Source organism: Ylistrum balloti, unplaced genomic scaffold (genome assembly GCF_031769215.1).
Source record: "Ylistrum balloti isolate Yb309-2 unplaced genomic scaffold, AGI_CSIRO_Ybal_v1 Utg370516, whole genome shotgun sequence".
Classification (NCBI taxonomy): Eukaryota; Metazoa; Mollusca; class Bivalvia; order Pectinida; family Pectinidae; genus Ylistrum; species Ylistrum balloti.
In genome coordinates this window covers 394,490-419,715 of record NW_026782331.1, presented here as the reverse complement: position 1 = coordinate 419,715, position 25,226 = coordinate 394,490, and the positions used below count along the sequence as shown (strand labels likewise).

The window sequence follows — 25,226 nt, the reverse complement described above, 5'->3', positions numbered from 1 at the left end:
TGCTTTTAATCTCAACAAGTTTTGTTTTCCTTCTATCTTTTTTTTTACTTTTGGTAGACTAGACATCTTGTTTAACTGTTAAGTGAGCTTATGCCAAATAACAAAACCTAATCTTATAAAACTTTTTTGATATATTTACGATGAAAATGCACAGATATCTTAAAAGGCAGACAGGAAAATCATTGATTTCACTAACAAAGAGAGATCATATCAGCATCTCACACCAGTAAACCAGTGTTCAAGGCAAATACTACGGATCATGTAAAAAGTCTCAAGAAGAAGACGGAAATCGGCCCTAAATATCAACACCAGCCGTACATGTAATCAGTACCATGCAAAATGAGGAATGTTTTAGCATTCTCCATCTCGGCTAAACTGACAGAGAATGTTTTCAGCTTTAGAGAATCTGGTGTCACAATAGATCTGACTTATTTGTAAACAATTCTTTTGAACTCAATATTTTTTGTCAATGTTTCAGGTTCTAAGAAGGCATGAGTATGTTTTGTTTGGGATTTGTACTTTATATTACATATCAATTATATCTTTAATGGCAATTTTTTATGGCAATCTAACCACAGGAGATGATATCTCTTGGTATGTTTATTTGTTACCATGGGACCTGTCATCTCTAGATGCGTGTATTTGTTACCATAGGACCTGACATCTCTAGGTGTGTGTATATGTTACCATGGGACCTGACATCTCTAGGTGTGTGTATATGTTACCATGGGACCTGACATCTCTAGATGTTAGAATGTTACCATGGGACCTGACATCTCTAGGTGTGTGTATTTGTTACCATGGGACCTGACATCTCTAGGTGTGTGTATTTGTTACCATGGGACCTGACATCTCTAGATGTTAGAATGTTACCATGGGACCTGACATCTCTAGGTGTGTGTATTTGTTACCATGGGACCTGACATCTCTAGGTGTGTGTATTTGTTACCATGGGACCTGACATCTCTAAGTGTGTGTATTTGTTACCATGGGACCTGACATCTCTAGGTGTGTGTATTTGTTACCATGGGACCTGACATCTCTAGGTGTGTGTATATGTTACCATGGGACCTGACATCTCTAGACGTGTGTATATGTTTCCATGGGACCCGACATCTCTAGGTGTGTGTATATGTTACCATGGGACCTGACATCTCTAGGTGTGTATTTGTTACCATGGGACCTGACATCTCTAGGTGTGTGTATTTGTTACCATGGGACCTGACATCTCTAGATGTTAGTATTTGTTACCATGGGACCTGTCATCTCTAGGTGTAAGTATATGTTACCATGGGACCTGACATCTCTAGGTGTGTGTATTTGTTACCATGGGACCTGACATCTCTAGGTGTAAGTATTTGTTACCATGGGACCTGACATCTCTAGATGTAAGTATATGTTACCATGGGACCTGACATCTCTAGGTGTAAGTATTTGTTACCATGGGACCTGACATCTCTAGGTGTGTGTATATGTTACCATGGGACCTGACATCTCTAGGTGTGTGTATTTGTTACCATGGGACCTGACATCTCTAGATGTTAGTATTTGTTACCTTGTGTTCCGACACCTCTAGGTGTGAGTATACATGTTTTTACTGCACCTATCCCTGTTTAATGAGTGACGAATGACTTGCACAAGCCTTGGACACGAATCAACAAGTATTCACATGTACAGAACTGCTAGAATACTATTAGATAGTCAGTACACACAGAATGCTAAAGAACTATTATATCACTGTTACTGTGCCAAATGCCATAAATCTGCAAGACGTCATCACTAAAACACCTTCAAACACTCCGAACAAAGCTGGTTAATTGTTGTGAAGTTTAGGTCTATCATTTGTATTGAAGAAAAACATTTCTCAATTTTCTCATTTCTTGATTCTATATGGAATCAATTACAGATTTATTTTTCTATTTCTTAACTGATGTTTATTTTAAGCTTCCTTTGTGGAAGTTGTGAAACTTTATCATCCTGACGCCCTAATATACTGTATTGGTACTGAAGCCTATCCCTAGTTAAGGTGGAGAGTCCTGATGCCCTAATATACTGTATTGGTACTGACAACATATCCCTAGTTAAGGTAGAGAGTCCTGATGCCCTAATATAGTTTATTGGTCTCAACAACCTATCCCTAGTTAAGGTAAAGAGTCCTGATGCCCTAATCTACTGTATTGGTACTGAAGCCTATCCCTAGTTAAGGTAGAGAGTCCTGATGCCCTATGTACTGTATTGGTACTGACAACCTATCCCTAGTTAAGGTAGAGAGTCCTGATGCCCTAATATACTGTATTGGTACTGAAACCTATCCCTAGTTAAGGTAAAGAGTCCTGATGCCCTAATATACTGTAATGGTACTGAAACTTATCCCTAGTTAAGGTAGAGAGTCCTGATGCCCTAATATACTGTATTGGTACTGACAACCTATCCCTAGTTAAGGTTGAGAGTCCTGATGCCCTGGAGATACTAAAATGACATGAGGTTTTGATAGCCTACCCCAGGATAAGCCTGCTGGGAAACTTTTTAAGCACTTGGCAGACTTGGTACAGACAGACACCCCACCCCCGAAATTACTGGGGAGAATTGGCGACATGCAGATGTACATGAATGTCTTACCTCTGTAAAGATACAGAAGCGGTAGTAACACACAAATACCTACCAGGGGGATGCATATACCTGTCGTTACAACACCTGACTATCCTTGTACAATACACACAACCATGATCGGCAGGTGTTCATGACCCAAAGATGCAAAACCTGCACTGTGAAGGAGGGTTATATTCCTGTTGTGCTAACCGGATGGATAAATGAAGAACTCGATTCATTTGAAGTGATATACTGATGTGAAGCTTAAGTATCTTTTCCAGGTGATATTAATGAAAAGTTTTCAGAACTTTGTTTACCAGGGGATCAAACTCTCCTGATACTTAATTATGGGATATAACTACATTTCCAGGAGAAATACAGAAAATTTTTATTAAGGTGTTTTTAACCAACAACCAGACTGTAATAGTTATGTTTATCAGCTATCAAACGTGAGATGGAATTTTCTCTCCCGACAGGACTAAGTAGTTATAGATCTGATCATGTGTGATAATTCTTCCCAGTAATGAAGTAATATTGACCATCACAGCCATCATTTGTGCTGACCCTTGCTTTGACCTGTGACCACATGAGATTATCTGCTGAGCTTATGCATACCAACAGCAGAGTGAACGCATTGTTGTTTTGGGGAGTTAAGGGAGGCGGAGGTAGTTCAAATGACGAGGTATGTGTATTAATATTTCTATATTATCAAGTGTGGAAATTTTTTTTCTTGCTTTTTTTTTCTGTCACGAATCTGAAATCACATTATTTTTATCCCCTACACAATTATTATTACTAATACAGAGATTGTGACTATTACACTTAACAAACTTTACATCTATGTTATACCTACATATGACCTTGACCTTTTTAAGTACCACAAGGATTTGTGCAAAGATTCAAACAATTTATCAAGCCAAACCTTGATAATTAACAATACACAGAAGAGGTGTGTGGGTGTTTGTGTTGAGTTGATGCTAATACCAGATGAAACAAAGATAACAAACTCATTAAAATAGTATATTAAATATCCGTTTGAAGTAGACCAATCATCATTCATGAATTGGAAATAGGAAGGGATATTTATAAAGCATTCCCTTACAAAACAGACACCTACACCAACATTATCAAAATAGTTGTTTTAATTCTGGACAATTGCCATACAGCTATTGACTTTATCTTTTGTATTCTTAATCCTTCTTAACGAACTATCAGTATTTTATTTTTAACCTTTCCATCTCAAAATCATCACAGAAGATGGAATTCAGCCAGTGAATGGTTTCAAAGCTGGAAAAATATAAAGGATCTATTTTTATAAACATATTTGAATGCTTCCAATATGTTGCAGGTATCGTTTAAATTGTTCTGGCCGTATGCCACAGCTTAGTCTTTCTTTGGGTTTGTCTGTAAACACTACCAACGTCAACAGCTCACGGAGTTTAACCAGACTGGGACATGTTCAATGTAAAACGTCAGAAATTCGGTAGGGTACAGAACTAATTTTAGAAGTGGCCCTCCAATACACTGACCATTGAAAGCTTTGTTCTAGAGACAGACTGGTATATTTAACACTGTGTAATATGTCTGATAATTATCTAATGATGAATGTTTGTAAAACTAGTTTCTTAGACCTAACAATGATAAATGGTTCATACTTTCAAGTACCCCCTGTATCAAAAGGAGGCTGATAAATAGACCATGTCTGTGTACTATCTTGGTCTTAACAATGACAAATTACTGCGGGTGGGCGATGAGGGCCTTCAACACTGATCAGTCTCATCAGCACTTGTTGATTGATGCTCCAACAACTTGTGAAATCCTGAACTATTACTTGAGTTCAACACATAACTTATAATTAACAACACTCAAATGAAGTGGACCTCCTGACCAACAGGTGCCCTGTGTTCCCCTGATGATAATCGGACTTGGCATATCTACACAAGGAAGTCAGTGCATGCATACGTTCCTCCATCAATACATACATCTTAGATGCATAACTCGGATTTACCTTCAACATGTTTAGTCAAGTTAACTATCTCAGACTAAAAAAAAATTTTTTCCAAACATCTCCAAATGAAATAAAAATGTCAGGTCTGATTTTGCTTCTGGTCTGATTTTGCTTTGCTCCTGCCAAACATTCTTCTCCATTAACAATTAGGGTACAGTTTTTACTACAACTTGTTGAAAGCTTTCTACTCATTTAGTTGCTGAATAAGTGAGTCTAATGAGTTGTACACTTCATGATGAATCTGTTCCTTCTCTGCTGTAAAACAATATATGATTGACTAGAATAGTTATTTCTTAAGACATCAGCATATATCAGCCAATCAGAAAGGGTGACAAAGTGTCTGTTGACTTGAGAAAACTTCACCCAGTCATTTCATGTTATTTCATAAGTATAGTTCAAAGTTAGTAATGGCGACAAGTGGCATGGAATTGAACTAATATAGAGAGCAAAATATCGTCTGCGAACAGACTGCGGCTAATTTCAGTAAATTGCAAGAGGTCCCTATCATTTCTCAACTTGTGGTCTGGTGGCCTGGCAGTAAATGTCCAGTTGTTGTTAAACCTCAATCACAACTAGACACCAGACTCTGATTAGTTATTTTGTGATTGGTTGATGTTATCATAAGTTGATACTTGTTAATTTAGTTATGCAGATAATCAACCTTAAATGACCGAGGAAAAAAATGTTCAAAATTAAGATGAGACAGACAAAAAAAGTTTTGTTTTTGTTGTTTTTGTGTTCCCAGGCAGTGGGCACGAATGTAAATCATCCCAGAACCACAGGGATTCCCAAATCTGTTTTTTCTCTTATTTATGTATAGTATGATTGTATGAAGATTCACATGTTAATGATACCTTTATAGTGCGAGACTAGTAGACCGAAATAATTACTTAAAAAGCATCATACAGCTGTTTCATCCTTCTAGGACCTGAATTTGTCAGTGATCATGATGCTAGGGGTCTAAAATTTGGGAATCTAAACTAAGAGTAAAGTCGTTCTTAAATTTCATACAAGGAAGTGCACTTACACTATAATTTTGTAAGTTTAATTTTTAAAGGTGACAAAAGACTCTTTCTTCAATGAATGATTGAAAAATTCTATGTTGGTAAACCACAACTGTTAATTAATTCTATAGCAATCAGTTTTCAATCCAACTTCGTCACTCAGGTGTTAGAAAGACAAGAATCAAATGCTGACGAAAATTTGCGATTCAACAGTATTCCCGCAATTGGTAACAACGAGATCTATCATTGTATTCAGGAATTTAACAAGTATACTATACAAGACCAAGATTGGAGTGGTGCTATAGAGAAATAAGATAAGTCAGAGTGTTACACATTAGCCACCAGCAGTTGGAACGTCCTCCTTACGTTTCAGTTCTTAACTCTACCAACAGTGTAATGAAAATTTGTAAGATTTCCTCAATCAAATCCATAGCCTGAATCTGGATCAACATAGCATGAAACATCAGAAAACAAGAACGCTTCAAGCACTGAGAAACACGGTATCTATAAAGGCACCGTAAATTGACTTGTATGGCTCAATATCGTTTCATTTTTGCATTAGTTAAACTGCAGCATCCTGATCTTAGATAACGGAAAAATAAACAATTAAAATCAATATTTTCCTCAGTTTATTTGCATTGCTCATGGTCCAATTATTAACAACTAGACACGAGAAGGGAATAACTCACGACATCTCTCCGTCTACCTCAAGATATCATGGCCTATTCAACTATCTTTACTGCAAAAGTTCATAAAAGATACAGCAAGGCTAAAGTTTCACATACCAGTCTCTAAAGCACATCAATAAGTGATATGGAGATGGTTCTCATCAAATCACAAAATCTTTCAATTGGAATAAATCAAGTCAAATCCATAATTATAAGAAAATTATATGGCATTGGCAAACAGACCTCTTTGATTGGATAAAAGACACTATTGAATTGACAACAGAATCACTGATTGGATTAAACAAGACTGTCGACATGGTAACAGAATCACTGATTGGGTAACTGAACTGTTGACTCACTAGGGTAACTAAACTGTAGACTGAGTGACCTAACCACTGACTACAGATAACTGAACTGTTGACTGGGTAACCTAACCACTGACTACAGGAAACTGAACTGTTGACTGGGTAACCTAACCACTGACTACAGGAAACTGTACTGTTGACTGGGTAACCTAACCACTGACTACAGGAAACTGTACTGTTGACTGGGTAACCTAACCACTGACTACAGGAAACTGAACTGTTGACTGGGTAACCTAACCACTGACTACAGGAAACTGAACTGTTGACTGGGTAACCTAACCACTGACTACAGGAAACTGAACTGTTGACTGGGTAACCTAACCACTGACTACAGGAAACTGAACTGTTGACTGGGTAACCTAACCACTGACTACAGGAAACTGAACTGTTGACTGGGTAACCTAACCACTGACTACAGGAAACTGAACTGTTGACTGGGTAACCTAACCACTGACTACAGGAAACTGAACTGTTGACTGGGTAACCTAACCACTGACTACTATACTTAAGCTATAAGGTAACCAAACTGAACTGTTGACTGGGTAACCAAACCGTAACTCACTAGGGTAACACTGTTGACTCACTTAAGACTCAACACTAGGAAACTGAACTGTTGACTCACTTAAGCTATAAGGTAACCAAACCGTCAACTCACTAGGGTAACTGAACTGTTGACTCACTTAAGCTATAAGGTAACCAAACCATCAACTCACTAGGGTAACTGAACTGTTGACTCACTTAAGCTATAAGGTAACCAAACCGTAACTCACTAGGGTAACTGAACTGTTGACTTGCTTAAGCTATAAGGTAACCAAACCGTCAACTCACTAGGGTAACTGAACTGTTGACTCACTTAAGCTACAAGGTAACCAAACTGTCAACTCATTAGGGTAACTGAACTGTTGACTCACTTAAGCTATAAGGTAACCAAACCGTCAATTCACTAAGGTAACTGAACTGTTGACTCACTTAAGCTATAAGGTAACCAAACCATCAACTCACTAGGGTAACTGAACTGTTGACTCACTTAAGCTATAAGGTAACCAAACCGTCAACTCACTAGGGTAACTGAACTGTTGACTCACTTAAGCTATAAGGTAACCAAACCGTCAACTCACTAAGGTAACTGAACTGTTGACTTGCTTAAGCTATAAGGTAACCAAACTGTCAACTCACTAGGGTAACTGAACTGTTGACTCACTTAAGCTATAAGGTAACCAAACTGTCAACTCATTAGGGTAACTGAACTGTTGACTCACTTAAGCTATAAGGTAACCAAACCGTCAATTCACTAAGGTAACTGAACTGAACAAGATAGCTGAGAACTACACTCTTTGTCTGGATAATACAACTATTGACAGGGATCCAGTCATGAAAGTTTTTTTGCAGTAATGATCAGACAAAATGCAAATTAAATTATAAGATCTGTCAAATTTTACTGTGTGAAAAGACTGTAATTGATTAACTGTGAAAAGGGGTTGTTAAATCTTTTCAGTTTTGAAGACTTACAGCTCTAAATACAAGACAGATGATTGATTTTATTCAAGTTGTTTAATGAAAACACACAAGTCATACAATCATCCATTAGACAAAATTCTACCAAAAATAACATGTTTGAAAAGTTCAAATGTAATTGTCTGCAAGTTATTGTAGTGAAGGGTTCTTCTATTTAAAGTTTGGCTGGGTATATAATGAAGCACAACCAAATTATTCCAATGACCCAGTGTCCCACATTCCTTTCCTCTTACTTCCTACCTCATGACAAATGTCCTTGTACCTGAAAACCTACTATGTGGGTGTTTTGTGGAAACATCTGTCTACAAAGGTGAATAGCCTTGTTCCCGTCAATCTGATGAAATTTTGACCATGCTGTCAATTCCTGAATGCAATTCATTCATCCATGTCTTGATTTTGGTATTGTTTGATGTCCTAGAAACCAATGTGAGCTGAATGATGCGTTAAGCGTGTTTGTAGGAGATTGCTGATATATTTGTATAAGCATTCTTATGAACTCAAGTTTATGTCAGGGTTACAGCACTGAAGTACTGTAGACAGAACCCAGCAAACAGCTGACCTAGTGCTTTTTCAGTTACCAAAGTGAAAGGACTTAGAAATGGCGAAGGAGGCATTTACAAGTGTTTTATGTTAAAAATTATTTTTGCTAAGTATTTACTTAAATCATATCTACAGAGATTTGCCAAGTATTTACTTAAAGCGAGAGAAACAATTATGTAGCCAGTTTAAAAATAAATTCCAGAAAAGGATTTTGAATACATTTGTTTTTTAATCACAATTTATTTCTTTTTTTTCCCTCCCTTGAATACCTACCACAATCAAAACCATGAGAGATAGAATATGCCACGGTTAAAAATACAACTTAATGAGACATCAATATTCATTGTACAGGAGGAAGTTACATTACAGTAATGAGGTATCTTGCTGCCACAGATGTATCAACATCATCAAATTAACACAAGTTCGTTAATCACAAAACCAGATAACTTCCTGAAGGATTTGTTCTCCCTCTAGACATCAAACTGGAATTTAAACCAACATGGTGACCTTTTTATAATTTTAGTCTGCTTCCCATTCAATAGGTTTTCTCCTACTGCTCATCTTAACCCTGGCCCTGATACATATTCTCAGAAGATATAGTGATATTAAGGATAATTGAGAATATGAGTTGTACACTTGTGACGGTATAAAAATTATCTATGATGTTAGACGTCATTTATGCCCAGTAGAATGTCTAAAGGTTCCGCTGTTTTTAACCTTATTCTCACTCAAGAATGTGAAATTGCTTATCTGAATTGACAAAGATTTACAATTACAAGGTAGGAATTGCCAATGAAGCAAAAAGACACCAGAACATCTGATTTAATTTCTTTGTACTTTTTCTAGGGTTTCCTGGTTTCTTTTTATATTGTGGATTTGATTCCATGATTTTTATTCTGAATTAAGATTCCATTTGTGTCTTTATTTTCTTGTTGTTTCTTAGACACAAATCGTTTCAGTCTCAAACAAATTGAATTGTTTTGCAATAATTACGTCATTTCTCTTATAAAATTTGAATATTTTACCTTGTTAAAACAGAAATCTCTTGTTACTCGACAGTGTGATTTGTACGTTAGTTTTGCAGACACACCGATACCTTTGCATCTCTCTCTCTCTCTCTCTGTGCGTGTGGTTTTTTGTTGTTGTTGTTGTGAAAGTCTTTTTTTAATAAACATGGGTCATCTATTTGAATAATTATGGGACATTTTCCTTATAGTAGTACGAGTGTCTTTTTTGTACTCAGCATAAGTACAATGTATTTAACCTTATGCTGTAGTGACCCAAAGTGATCCTAGATGTAATAACAGACTCCCACATAAAATACACACACCATAAAACAAGTAGGTCCTAACTGGGATACAAATCTATATACATTTCCTAGTCCTTTTAGTCCCCATGTAACATGAACTATTTACGACAAAAATTGACAGAAGCATTGATGGAAGTGAAGAGAATTAAAGAGGATCCTGTGTTTATTGTAAATGATCACAGGAGGTTTATGTTCCATAAATACCAGTCCATTTATAAACTTGGTAAAGACTACCTTGGGGTACAACACATGGTCATAACAGATTTTACCATTACTGATCACTCAGATCTTGAAAGCTGCAGTAAACATCCGTTTGTAGTTAACTTCACCAACGATAGAATCTTTTCAAACACTGGAACCAGTCAATCCTTTCATAATGTAGCTAGTTCTTTTACACGCTTTATCGAATTAATGTTCTAACAACAAATTGATTACTGGATTTCAAGCTTGCATTTCTGTGACAATTCGGTTTGATAACTATGCAAGGAAATTCATTTTTTGTTTCGAGGAAATTGCGTGAAATTTCTGTTTCCTGTTAACACCATGAAAAAGAAATTCAAATTCACGATGTCATATTGAAATTCTTCATTGCTATAATGGTCTGATCCTATTGATACCATTGGCCTTTGCAGTCATATCTACATCGACCCACAATAGATACAACAGTAACCAGACTGACAGAAATAATGACAATATGTTTGAAATGCTAACCAAGTACAGAAACGTGAAGACAGAAAATGATTTACTGTGCTTCATGGTTGCCAATCCTACAGAAAGGCTGCCCAGAGTCCAATAAACTCCATGCAAACGAGAAACAAGTGCACTGAGTGTATAAAACAAGATGGAACTTTGGTTTGTATATTTATTTGATCTTCTGGTGCCATTTCAGATTTAAACCACTTCAGATTCCCACTGTTATGATACAGAATGTGTTGAAAGTAGCAATTAAAAGGCAGAACCACACTAGCAGATGTAATCACTTTGGAAATGTAGGAAGAAATGAGAAAAGGCATGGAGAAGGTAGAGAAAAATGTGATCCTCTTGTTGGCACAATCCCTGCTGTCTGCCCTGTATATCAATCATGTATGATAATTTACAAGGTTCTCCATGACACAGTATTACAAGCATGTTAATGACCTAGAATAAAGCTTGTTAATAACCCAGAAGACAAACTTGTAAATGTCATAGAAATACATGGGGTTTTTAACAAAAAAGAATACAAGCTTGTGAATGATTTAGAGTATTAGCCTACATGTGTGTTTCATTCCTGTCTAGGATTTGATTATATACCAGTAAAGATACACTTGAGAAGTTCACCATCACCTCCAAACCATATGTCTGGGTGGCTGATCCAGATCAGCTCCAAGAGAAATATTGGTTGAGAAGTCTATAGGCACTAAGTACACATCCCTGTCATCTGTAACCTGCGAACTGTGATAAGAACTGAAAGCAGGTTTTACATTAGCTCCTGGGAATATGATTGTGTTTCTAAAATTGGCAACATGATTGCAGTAGTAAGCTGTATCTAATAGTGTTCAGCTCCATGTCAGACCTTGTTAGCCTGCATTTTTTCAATGTTGTTTCCGCAAATATTACCTTTAGAAAATAAAGACGAAAAAGAAACATTTGAATGACGGATTCCCCCTCAGAAATGGACACAAAATCAAAATTACCTTCTTTAATACTGCAACATTATCTCAAAAAAAAAAAAAAAAAATCACAAAATTTATTATCAATTTTTCCATATTCTAAATTTCCAATATCGACACATTAATGAGAAGGGAAAAATGCAAAATTATTTTGCAAGAGTGTTTTTTTTTATCATAGATCTACTTAGCATCAGCTAAGCAGACCTGCAGCTGAGAGACATCAGTAGCACTCAAAAATAACATCAAAGATGTGTAGCATTTGAAATCTAGCAGGCATGAAATAACTTGTTTTCAACAGGGTCATGAAGTAAGATATGGATTATTTCCCTCAGGACTGGATTATTTCCCCCTTGACAATTGAATTGTGTGTTTCCATAAAAAATCTAACTATCTGACGCAAATTTTTCTTGCATAAACTAGTAGTGAGTTTACACAGAGGAAATCAGGGATGCAGACCAACCATAGTGGTAAACTTGAACTTCGCAACAGACCACCGAGTTCTGACAGTCCCAAGGTGTTTTCTGAACACACACAAATTAATTTCCAGGATTGACATACACCAATTCTCCGAGTTTTAGTGTGTTTACAGTAAAATTCTGTTGAAAAAAATCAATATCACATCACGTTTTTGCCAATCAATTGGTCTAGATTGTATAATTTGCTCAGTTTTACAGATGTACTTCACACAAATAACTACTGAATGTGATCCCATTATCACATTACCTCCACACGTCCTACTGCTGGCTGCCATCTGTATATCTACCTTGTACCTACAATTTCACTTAAATCTGCTTGAAGGCAGGACATTAACATTACAAAATGATATCGTCATTCCAAAAGCTATGAAAATAACTATTTATTACCAGAATGAACGTTAACTGCACTTCTAGGAATTGATTTTCACTTTTAATTTAATCTGTGTTAAATTCATTGCGAGAATGACAGCATATCTACTTCCATCATTTTATCTCTTTGTTTTTGCTATTTTCAAATTCTTAACAACTTACAACTTTATTACCGACACATCCTCTTCTTGCCTATTTTAATATAAAGTTGACATATGGGCCCTGTCTTCGTATTGACATAAAGTTCAAATGAATCAATAGAGTGCAACATTAAGACTGAAGCAGATCCTGATTGGTCTGGCTAGATATGTCTGCAGGCAGGACAAACCGCAAACAACATCAACATATTGTAGCATGTGTACATATTAAACGCTTCCAATCACCTCCCATTGACCATCATCACAACAGCCAAAACCCAAAATGTTTTAAATCACTTCCAAAAAATACAATCACAAGACAAAAAGCCATTTTCTCTTACAGTACAGGAATCAAACGACACGATGGGTTTTTCAGAAAATTTCATGGTTTTAGAAACTCTCATCTAAGTGTGTTTAGTAATGGGCATTTTTGTCACTTATACCTAACTGGACACTGTACATCCAATAACACTTTTTACAATACGAAAACATTTCAGCTTCTGATTTCCATATAATATAGTATCATCCCCCCCCCTTTTTTTTTATTTGAATAAAGAAATAATTCAGTTTTAAAACTATCTATTTTCCCTAAACAATTATTCTGATCATAACTTTTCTAGTCTTTTTTATAGGCACACAATAAATCTTATGAGTCTCAAAAAAAACATTACCCCACAAAAATTACGAAACGTTATGTATTAGAAATCAATGTTAGGTACCATATATATAGTTGGTACTTGGGTTTCTGTTTATATTACAACTGGTAAGGTAGCAGGATCACTGTCCTCTTCCTTTGGAGGACATGTGTCCCATAACAAAGCTTGGTACGGAGGCTGGCAGGGTCCTATTGGCATCATTACAGTCACATTAATAGCCAGTAACTAGGTTTCAGAGAAGCTAAACACTCTAGAGACATTGATCGCCTCTCGATTCCCAGTGTCGTTCCCGCCGTAAACAATACGGAATCTCCACTTAAGATTAGACACAATATCTACATGACATAGTGTAACATAGAGGAACCTTTTGTCGCAAGTGATGGAGAAAATTGGGTTTTCATGTAAAGCACATCCATTGTTTTTGCCACCATCAGGAATGAAGCATTGGCCTTTTATATTCATAGGAATCAACCATTAGTACTTTGTTACAATTGTATTTATAAGTTCTATCATGTTGCATGCTAACAAGAGATAAAGAAGAATATTTCGGAAGATAATGAAAATTGCCAATGGAAACATAAAAGATCTGTCCTTATTGATATATGTTTTAGGACACAGTGTCTAGGCACTAGAAACACCATACAAACCATCAATGTGCCAATATTATTCAAATCCCCTGCCTGATCAGAATTTGAATGAAGTTTCACCACAACAGTATCTAATCTGTCAAGTCCTATCATGTGTAAGCTTTTATTTTTATTTTCCTCAAAATTATCTCCCTTAGATTTTAGAGTTATCTCCCTTAAGTTCGTAAATCCAGAATAATCTTGCATGAAATAACATTAAGGCAATGCTATTCACATTAATTATTATCTATTTTCATTTTAAATTTACATTATCCATAATGTGGGGCTAATTTCTCATCATTTCAGTTTCAATTCAAATTATAAATCAATTGTCATTGAACTCTCTTAAAAATGAGTTACAATAAATATACACAGTATATACAGTAGCATACATCCTTAAAACTTGTGAACTCTTTAAATTACTGATTGTTGCAGGAGTTCATAATTTCAGAGACTTTCATTTACAGTGCTACCACCAGAAGTTATTGCAGTTATAGGGTTATGAATGTAATTGGCAACATATCGTTACATGAATAACGGAGATCAAAAAAAGGAAGATATAACGGGTAACAACTTATCATTAAGAAAACCATTTTTCTGAATGAATGGTAAATTTGTCTATTTTGTTCACACATTCAAACTGCATGGATAAGAATATGAAGCTCCTGTCTTTGTTTTGATTTCAATGTCCTGGATTTTAAGTGTACCAGCAGATACATAAACTTAAAGATTGTCCCCAGCCGATATCCATATATCACAGGGAAGACAGATCTTCCACCATAAATATTTTCATACACAAGGCCTGATCTTCATTCCACATAGTAGCAAATAAACAAGTAGGTGAAGGTCAGTGTGAATGAAGCTTACTGCCTGCCTTCCTATCTGACAGCTGTCACCTTCAAACATATTCCAACATCACCATGTCAGCATACATTCATTATACTTAATTACACCAAGTTCAGGTTTTAACAAACTACATCATGAAAGAGACTCCAAAACAGTGTTGACACATTTGGAATTTTCAAATATAAACTGATAATAAGCACATATAACTATTTTTTAATAATACATGTCAGTCTGTATTCGGCTTATCTCTATAAACTGTTCTTCTTTATCATGCATCATGTAAATAATACTGTCCCTGATGAAAATGACAGTTTTTGATAAACAATGACTTTAAATTTCCACCGATGAGAAATACCTTTTTTAATCCTCTTATCTTGACGGAATTAAAGAACCTGACATTTATCATATTACGTCTGAAGAATAATTCCTATTTATTCCTCTTGGCGTATATTTAATTGTAAGAATAAATATTCATTAGAATTTAATTTCACAATAAATCTTGTGAGAAAGCGATGCCTGCCACAGTAGCATGGAAACTTTGTATTTGTTTTCTTATGTTGATTCAGTATGATAAAAGCAAACACTTCAGGCTGTAAGTAAACAGGTAGTTTCAGTGATAAAGAACCCTATCGCATATCAATGTTGAGAAAATAACGACTTTTAAGTTTGTTGAGCAAATTGACGAATAAATCAATCAGAAATATCATGAAAAGAGAAGACCAGAATATAACAGCTATTTTATTATCATAAATAACATCTTACCGAAGGGGAGATAAATGACCAGTGAAGTGGACAAGTACTGACCAGTCCTGAGACCAATAACAATTTGGTTAAATCTGTGAGGGTCACAGGTGATGATATCTGCTTATTGAAGGTTCAGCAAGCAATACAGATGGCCACATTTTTATGTCCAATGTTTATTCTGTTTTGACCAGAAAATCTTTAATCTAGCATAATATATATAGCATTTCATCAAAGACCACCAGCCATGCATCCTTTCTAAAGATGTAAAAAAAAAAAAAAAGAACTGGATGGGGAGAGGTTGGGGGAACAAAAACAGTAAACAACTAACTTCTCCACATGAAATTGGGCAACTTGTTTATCTCTTCATGTATGTAATAAAATTGTACTCACTTTTCTAATGGGTCCATATACTTCAAATTCTCTTCTCAGTTTGGATTCGCTTGTGTCGAAATTCTGTAAAGAGAAAAAAAAGATATAAATTTTTCTCCTTGTCTGTTAGCCACATGAACTACAGGCATAACATCAATTATTGGTTTATATTATACAATGTTAAAATTAAATGATATATTGTCAAATTAGATGTATTTTTTTTAAGCATTTCACAAAATTCTTTCCATACTCTTTATATAACCACAAAGTTTTAGTCTTGTAGCAGTTTTATTGAGGGTAACTAACATTTCTGATGCACATTACAGTAGGTATAACATTTTCAATATTATCCAACCATACAGATTTTGAATCATTTTCTTTCTTCTATCTCAATATCAAAATAGCTTTTTTTCCACCTGACTGAACATATTATTACTTGCTATCTTCGTGATCATTCATCCAGTCAGGTGATATTTGGAATACACTAACTTTGTTACCTTGGACCAATCAGAATTTGAACCTTATTAATAGGTATATCTGGCCGAACAATCATTTACATAATGAAGCTAGTGAGAGTAGACTTGCTGTGAATATCTTAGCCATTTCTCAGTCTGTAAGGCCCATTACAACAGCTAAGTGCCCCTATTGAGTCACCATAGCATGACAGCCAGACATTTATCACCGAGTGTCCAGGTCTGGCATTTGGCAGTCAATAGAAACTGACCGATTTTTTTTAATGGCAAATTGAGAAGATTACTGCATTTTCTTTTTTAGTGCAGCAAAGAAAACAAAGAGACAGATCAGGAAAAAATGCAAGAACAAATGTCAATTATAGGACATTTAACTTAATGTTTCACAGTAAACTGACTGACTTTTACCACCAAAAGATGCCGACACTCATTCAGAAATATTCAACCAAAAATTTCACATTGATTTTCAAAAATTTGATGTGATTTTTGAAGATGCTGTTTTTGCAAAAAAAAAAATTCTTTAATGACACAAATTGTTTTTATCATTTCTAGTTTTTCAGACACTATTACTACAATAGCATATGTTTATACAAATAGATAAGGCAACAGCTGTGCCTACCCCTGGTTGAAAACATACGTGATGGCTGTTGCAGGTACAATGACATGTTACTACATTAACAACAAGATCCAACTGTATTTCACTCCATGAAGATGGGATAAAATTTGTATGGCACTAAATACATCAACATTTGATCGAATCCATGGTTGAAAGTGCATGGACAATGTTCATTTACTACTCCAATTTTTACATTAGCAAAGATCACACTGGTATACATAATGTCTTGTGAATGATACAAGTTCACTTGCCACCATCAAAGGCCCTTGTGCAGCTTTTCATTATCTTCGAAGCTTATTCTTTGATAAGAAAAATATCACTTTATTTCTAAATTCACATTATAGTTATCAATGAAATATAGGTCAAATGGTACTACCATGACCTTGACCTTTTAAATGACCTGCCTGCCAGTAACATTCAGTCATGACCTTAACCTTTCATAAGACATGCCTGTCAGTAACACTCAACCATGACCTTGACTGTTTTCTATAACCTTGAATTATCATGTTCGACCTCTTATGTGGTTGATGACTGTGGTGATGTTCATAGAAGTACAAACAAAGGCTATGTTCTAATGAACCTTTATCGGAGATGAATTAACCTTATATAACAAATCCATATGTACATTATGGTAAATTGAAGAGCCTACTCCTAATGAACCTGGGTCCAGATAGAGGGAAACTGTTTCTCTAAAACGGCTTTCTCTCAAGGACTTTAAAATATTTATTCTACAGAGTTCTTAAAACTAAAAAGCATTTATATCCTCAAACTGAAGGATTCCTGTAAAATATCAAAGGCCATAAAAAAAGGTGATGGTGGACAACACACTCGGCAATCAGGACGACAAGCCTGGCTGTCGTTCTATGCATTACACCAGACAATTTCCTACATGCTAATCCTATTTCCTTTATGGGAGTTTTATAAGTATATTATCTGTACCAAATCCCTTCAAGACTTTCAACATAAAACTTTAGCAATATACCTACAGATTCAGATTTTAAAGCTAAAGCAGAGATCAATGAAAACTTTGTTCTTCCTTTGCTGAAATATTGTAGATTTGTTATTTTGGTACTTGTATCCCTGGAGGTTGCGAATTCCTAGACGATGTACACTTTATGTCATTCTTATTCAGTGAACTGACAAAACGAAGGGTTTATCAGCAAGCACTGGGTTCAGGGGATGAGGTAAAAGACAGGATGGTGACAGAATATACAGAATAATGTGTTCTATTCATAACCTTTTATCTTTAACCAGGCATGTGTTTAGGATCTACTTAATCAACGGTATCACTCAAATCTAAATACAAGTTAACAATTCCTGTCTTCCTGTCTACAGGAAATTCAAATTATTTATTAGGAAAATATCTACATCAGACATTTTAAAACACTTCAACAATATAGCAAGCAAAATATGATTTGTAAAAAGTCAAGGATACATGGATTGCTCAAACTTGCAGACACTTTTTTGTGATTCAAACTTTAAATGACCTTTTCACTTACAGGTTGTCAGGTCTTAACTCTGCCTTAATAATATACATTTTTGACTTCTTAGTGTCGAACTCTTTATGGAAAAGAAGCTTAGTATCAAGGTAGCATACATCCTTAAGTCTCTACGTCACCGTGAGATAGCATACACCCTTAAGTCTTTTTGCATATGTCACAGAAATATGGTAGCATATATATCCTTAAGTGACTGCAAGGATTAGAAATCCGTTTTCATTACCAATCCAGGAAGCAGAATGTGCATTTTTGATCGCCTACTCTAAAATGGTTTACTATCAGATGTCTACATATCAGCTTGGATAAAACACAAGTCGCTATCACAATAATGCCAATGATGAGGATCGGATGGCCATAGTTTGGCCATAAAGTGGTCTTGGTACACCCTCAGTGGACATCCAATCTTGTCTGGCATTCAGACATATAGGATTACACAATCATTAGATAATTTTAACATTTTTTTTTGTCTGTTTCATCTAATAAAAATGACACTTTTGTCTGAACAAAGTCTCTCCTGTTGCATACATATAATGTGCCATCCACAGCAATTGTTTTCAATTATTTCGATTTTATCCTATCAGTTATCATAAAAAAATGACTGTACACATATTGCATAAACCAATGTCTAGAGGTTTTGCACTATCATGGTCAATCCTTGTGCTGAAACAAGGCAGGAAATTTATTTGAATAAATCAAATCAAAATGAAGTAATTTCAGGAAGAAAAATGTTTGTATCTGTAAAGAAGACTGAATAGTCTGTTGAATTAAATTAAATGTCAAGATATTCTCCTTCCATTTACAGCTAACAATGGAAATTTATCTTGATATCAATCCAAAACAAAACTCTTCTATCAAGATATTGAAGACATGATGCAAAAAGAAAGTGCTCCTAATTAATACATTTGTTTCTGTTCCCAATATTTCTCATTCCCTCCTTTTTTTCCCTTTTTAATCAAAGACAACATGTAAACGTCTTTAGCATAATACTTTCTTAAATTCACAAATTGAATCTTCAATACATGTTTTGCAACATAGCAGCCAAGAGGCATGCACCTCTGAAATCAAAAGAAGAATGGTGTCTGGCCTTATGGGAGTCGGTTAACTTAATACAATCGATGGAACCTTTACTTTATGAAGACATGTCTCATTGTGGTCATTCCATGAACTTTCAATTTTATCTACATTGAAGCATTTTGCTTCATTTACACATTTATCACCTATTAAGAGAAATACTTCTGCTAGAAACTGTCTTTATACAAGGTATTTATTAGTATTTTATAAAAAAAAAACCCAGGCAACATGTGTAACTTAATTAAAAGTCGATCATGACTAAAGGGTCCTTCTGGAATATATTGCTTATTAATAAATAATGAAAAATGTAAAGCCAATATTAGTTTTCATATACTCAAGTGTCTTTTTCTTTAATACCAGTTCTCTTTGATCTAATGTTCCCTATCTTCATCCCATTGAGTTGTCATGACATCAATGTTGTTAAGTTACCATGACTTCAGTTAGCCATGTTGAGTTGTCATGACATCAGTCATGTTGAGTTGTCATGACATCAGTCTTTTTGAGTTGTCATGACATCAGTCTTTTTGAGTGGTCATGACATCAGTGTTAAGTTTCCATGACTTCAGTTAGTCATGTTGAGTAACCATGGCATTAGGGTTTTTGAGATGTCATGACACTGACAATTCCATTTCTGCTGTTGGGATGTCATGACATCAGTTGGTTACTTAAATATCATTTGTTTAAAAAAAAAAGAAATGTCATGACAATCCAGCAACAGCCATAAAACAGCTGATACCATGGACACCAACAAGTTCTAAAACAAGATTTGTTTTCCACAATTGACAATCATCCTTGATAGGTTCCTTCTGCCAAGCGTACCTAACCTTGTCATGAGGTCACTATTACTCCTATTGGTTTTTATTGGACGTCATCATTGTCCTGTGTGTGGGACCAATTGAGTAGGAGACAATGCACACTAGCTATCACACAATATAGCCCCAGTAGAGCCATTACTTAAGAGTGGTCGTCTCTGCCACAACTGCAGGAGCGACTTCGCACACATCAATTACTCCAATACCAACCTAAACCTATCATTTACACAAAGCTTTTTTCCTCTGCATTTAGGATGTTGCGATACCCAAACATGACTTAACTCCTGAAAAGAACAGTTCTGCACAAAAAAAAAAAAAAGTAATAAGGTTGATGTGATCAGGTTAGTTAAATGTTGGCATTAAAAATTTAAGCTACAACATACATTTAGTTTTTAACAGTAAACTCTACTGTAAAATAAATGCCAATTTCTAACTTCCATGATATATTTTGAGTTTTGTCTTCAGGTAGCCATGCTCAATTCCTTGAAATTTTGCTGTCTGATTTTTAATTTGCTTTTTCCGCCTCTATTTGAAAATATACAATTTATTCTATATAGGAGCTAACAAGGCTTTTTATCAGCAGATTCCAGAATAAATTGATAACCTGTATCAAGTTACTCTGGTTGGAAGCAGGCAAAAACAAAACTAGCCTTACTTACTGAATTCAAACTTTGTGGTCACTAAAAAAAGCTGCTTCGTGTAGGTCTTTTATTTACATTAATGGACATAGCTCCGTTCGTGCTCGTTAAATATAGAGGTGATTAAGACTGTGCAGTGCTTGTGATATTTATATCTTGACATGCGATCTATCATATGAAATAAGTTGAAATGTTTTTACTGAATATCTATATGGAAATATGGTGAAGTTGTTTGGTAAAATGACAGGAAGTATGACTGTTGATCTCCTCACGGTGTCAATCATGCATAAGTTATCATTCATTACTGACCTTGTTTATTCGTAATGTGTACAGTTTGTATGAAATCTTGTCTTTTATTTTGACGACAAACTGCACTTAACTGTATATATTTAGTAGTTTATGATAGTTCTAGTCTGCTTTTTTTATCATCAATGCCTCAGAAATCGATTGTAAAATCTGAGTCTGCCATATTGTTGTCACTTTATTACTCTATCTGTGATACTTATTATCGGTTAAATACCCATCTCATCAGCCAATTCTTACACAACACCATGTCTAACTGGCGAGAAACACAAACATGTTTTCTTTGATGTTTCAAGATGTCATAAAGGATACAGAAGCATTTTGTGTGATGTCTCAAGACGTGATTACAGAAAGAGTAAAACACAGTTTTCAAGATAACACACTTCTGTTAAAGTTTACATTGCGCCAGCATTGACGGGAAACCATTCAAATCAATGTTATTTTAACTTCAGACATTTTTTTTTCTCAATTTCACGTAAGAAAGTGTAAAAGTCCACTTTTTCCTATTTTGAAAACCAAATTGTAGAAATCTTCTCTCTAGATATTTTGCTAGAAAACAATTTTGTTTTCCTTTTTTTTTGTCTTAAAGATATATATAAGTAAAATCCTTATTTATTGTATGTAAGTTTTAACATCCTCAGTGTTATGTTACAGTAAACTATCAATTCTGAATTCTATCAAATATTTTTTACCAGAACTGAAGAAAACCCTCCATGTTTTAATTAAAGAGTTAATTAGTTTGTAGGAAGTTAATTATGCATCATTGTTCCTCAAGTGCTAATCATCTACCGAGCAGTGTTCATTAGATAGGCGCAAAAACAAGGCTGAACAAACAACAGGTAATGCTTTCTCATTCATGTAAACATTGTTACGGCAGCCAGGCGGTCTTTTTATAGACGGTTAAGGGTACAAAACTTTAAGTCCCTATTTCATCTTTTTCTGTCAAAATAACTTCCTTAGGAAGCATAAAAATATGAAAATCAAAAAAGAAACCCAAAACAATTCTTTGTTTTGTTTGGCCTTCCAGCCACTTTCAAACCATTTCTCATTAAAACGGAGAAATACAGAAATAGGTTTCCTTCTATCACTACAAGAAAAGCTTCAAATGAAGTTTAAGATCCACTCCAAACTCTAACTTTTAATTCCCATTCTGTAGTTTATGTGTTTGAAGCTCGTCATTGTAACACGATTTTGGTGGTAGATTCCTAACTAACAGACATTTTTCCTGTGGTAAGGTAATAATTGTCTGGAGTGTAAAACATACAATTTCATCCAAGCTGCATTTTAGACATTTAAAATTTGAGAACACCTTCAGTTTGTACTTCTTTTAATAGACTTTAAACCCAAGTTGTTTACCATTCTAACCCCTCATTTCTTTACATCAATCAAGACCACAGTTTTTGGGAGAAAGAATGTGGAGCTTGAGAACCTCCTGAAACTTTTTGTGAATAATCAAAATACATATTTTACCTAAAGCAAGTTAGTTGGAATTTGAAAATATCTTGCTTACTGATTTCTCCCCATTTTTTTTTTTTTGCCTTTTTCAAAGCCATGAATTCTACCTGGTTAATAGATGAGCAGGAAAAGGCATTTTGTTGTTTCATATGGTCATATGGATATGTTCAACTTTTATCTCTTTCCAAAGCTTCTATTTATAACAGAAGTTTGATATCTTTCTTGCTTTAGTGAGATAACCTGTGAACAATGACCCCCCCCCCACCCCCAGCCCCCTACCCTGCTCCCTTCTATCTCAGAACCTCCAGAGAATCCCCACACTGAGCCTAGAATACTGACCGGATACAGGATCAATTTACCAGGATGAATCTTGTTGACATAAGCAAGGGTAACCTTCCTTTGATTAAGCCAATGAATATTACCTCTATCTCTAATCTGTCTGGTTTTTCCCAAAACATCAACCCCTGGGGACATTCCGACCCCAGTAGACTATGTAACCTCACTGTCCCCTACATCTACTCCTGCAGAGCTATAACAGCATACCACAACCCCCCAAAAACACTGATATATCTATCACCTCATTTTATATACCTCCTACAGCAATATTTCCAAGTTATTTCTACAATGAAGACTTCAAATAAAATCCTTAAATTTTGCGTTAGTTTCAATGTTAAACTGATCTAAGAAAACATGTCTCCTTAGTGTTACAGCAGAAGATAATCTCTGCTAATGTCAGCAGATTTCCAATTATTCTTCCATATTGATTCTAATATGTTATAATTAAACATCAAAGCTATTACTAGCACAAACAACTATTGATGCTACCCGCTTCCAGATAATCTTTATCAAAAACACACTCAAGATAATTTTTAATATTTCCAGAAAGCAGTGTAACACAATTAAATGTGATAAGGCTTCAGTGCATTTTATGACTAGCCAAATGAAATGGTAATAGAAAGCTTATTGAGAATCAGAAATATGACTCAGATTTAATAACACATTAAGATAAATATAAATGGGTGAAAGGAAAGCTCCTAAATTGAAAATACAATATGTCTTGACATTCAAAACAGAACAATATCTACACAAACACCACGAATCCCCAGGATTTCAGTGGGTTTCAACAAATGCTAAATGATACCAACACTGTACTTTCTGACCAATGCTATAGTTTCTGACCAACACTAGTTTGTGACCAACACTGTAGTTTGTGACCAACCTTGTAGTTTCTGACCAACACTGTAGTTTCTGAGTGTTTTTTTCTACCTCAAAAATTGTAGTTAATGCATTAATATGAACAATAACGACTTCACACAAGTATGTCCACATTTCAGAGGAGACTTAATAGTAAATTATGGCACCTTAGAAATTCTGCTTTGCATGTGTCCAACCAAATCATCCTTGAATTAACTGGTGGTACTTAGTCATAATGCCAATTAAATAAACCTGTTTACAGAACTGATAAAATATGCTCAGTTGACAAGTTTCTGTTAATGCAGCAGTATGACAGGCTTCTGGGAAGTACCAGTGTAGCGCACCAGACTCCCTCACATTTCATTCTACATGTTTAGATTGAGAAACATTATTTCTGGCAGGTGGGGAGCTTAATGGCTATTCTAACAAGACTTCAGATTTTTTGCAACTTGCTAACTGTGCCACTTAGAGATAATGAAGTCGATGACAGTATAAATCTGGTGTTGTCCTAAGTTTTAATGGAGAAAAACAAGAAATTACCATATGGTAATCCGATACGAGACAATAAACAAAAACAGACTATTAATCAAAAACAGGATTCTTTATTTTTAACAATAACTGATTATTAACAAAAAGAATTTTTCAGGTCCAAAAGTCTTTGTTATGCTAGTTTAATTTTAGATCACCAAACAAAAATCCCCTTTGCTAAATATCTATCAGGTCTCATGCACATTTGCTGCTGTCGTCTCTTGACCACATAATCTCCTATAATTATAAACCTGATTAAATCATAAATAGCTAGAATTATAACGGTCTGCCTGATCAAAGATTACAGTATTTAGCTTGCTAGTGGTGCACAGAGGTTAGTACACAAATGGTCTAGTCTATATAAACAGGACATTTCGTTACACACACCAGCTGATTCTGAAACTGGATACTCATTATCTGCAATCCTTTCTAAATCTCGAATACTACACCCATAGAAACTGGAGCAGCCCGAGAATCTTGGACACTCCAAAATTCTAGATATCACTAGAGAAACTCGGGGAACCCAACAGATCTAGGACACTCTACGATGTCAGTGATACGGAAAAACTGCAATAGCATAAATCCTGGACAATCGTTTACACTAGGAAATGGAACCTTCAAGTACAACATGTGTAGAGAAAGGAGTAGAGCATCCAGAAGCCACACACTGGGAAATCATGAGAGATGTGTCAACATACTAGTAGCCCCCTCCTACTGCCAGGAATGAGTTCCTGATAGACCACTACAACCGATACCTTTCCATATGTGCA

General features: G+C 35.3%; 1 protein-coding gene across 1 annotated transcript in view; it reads right to left on the bottom strand.

Annotated features, from left to right (window-relative positions):
* Positions 1-25,226, bottom strand: part of LOC132555807 (U1 small nuclear ribonucleoprotein 70 kDa-like) — a 95,112-nt gene that overhangs the window by 23,485 nt on the left and 46,401 nt on the right. Inside the window, exon 5 of the mRNA XM_060220170.1 lies at positions 15,892-15,954. Within this exon, the coding sequence (XP_060076153.1) occupies positions 15,892-15,954 (63 nt within the window). The remainder of the gene's footprint in view (positions 1-15,891; positions 15,955-25,226) is intronic.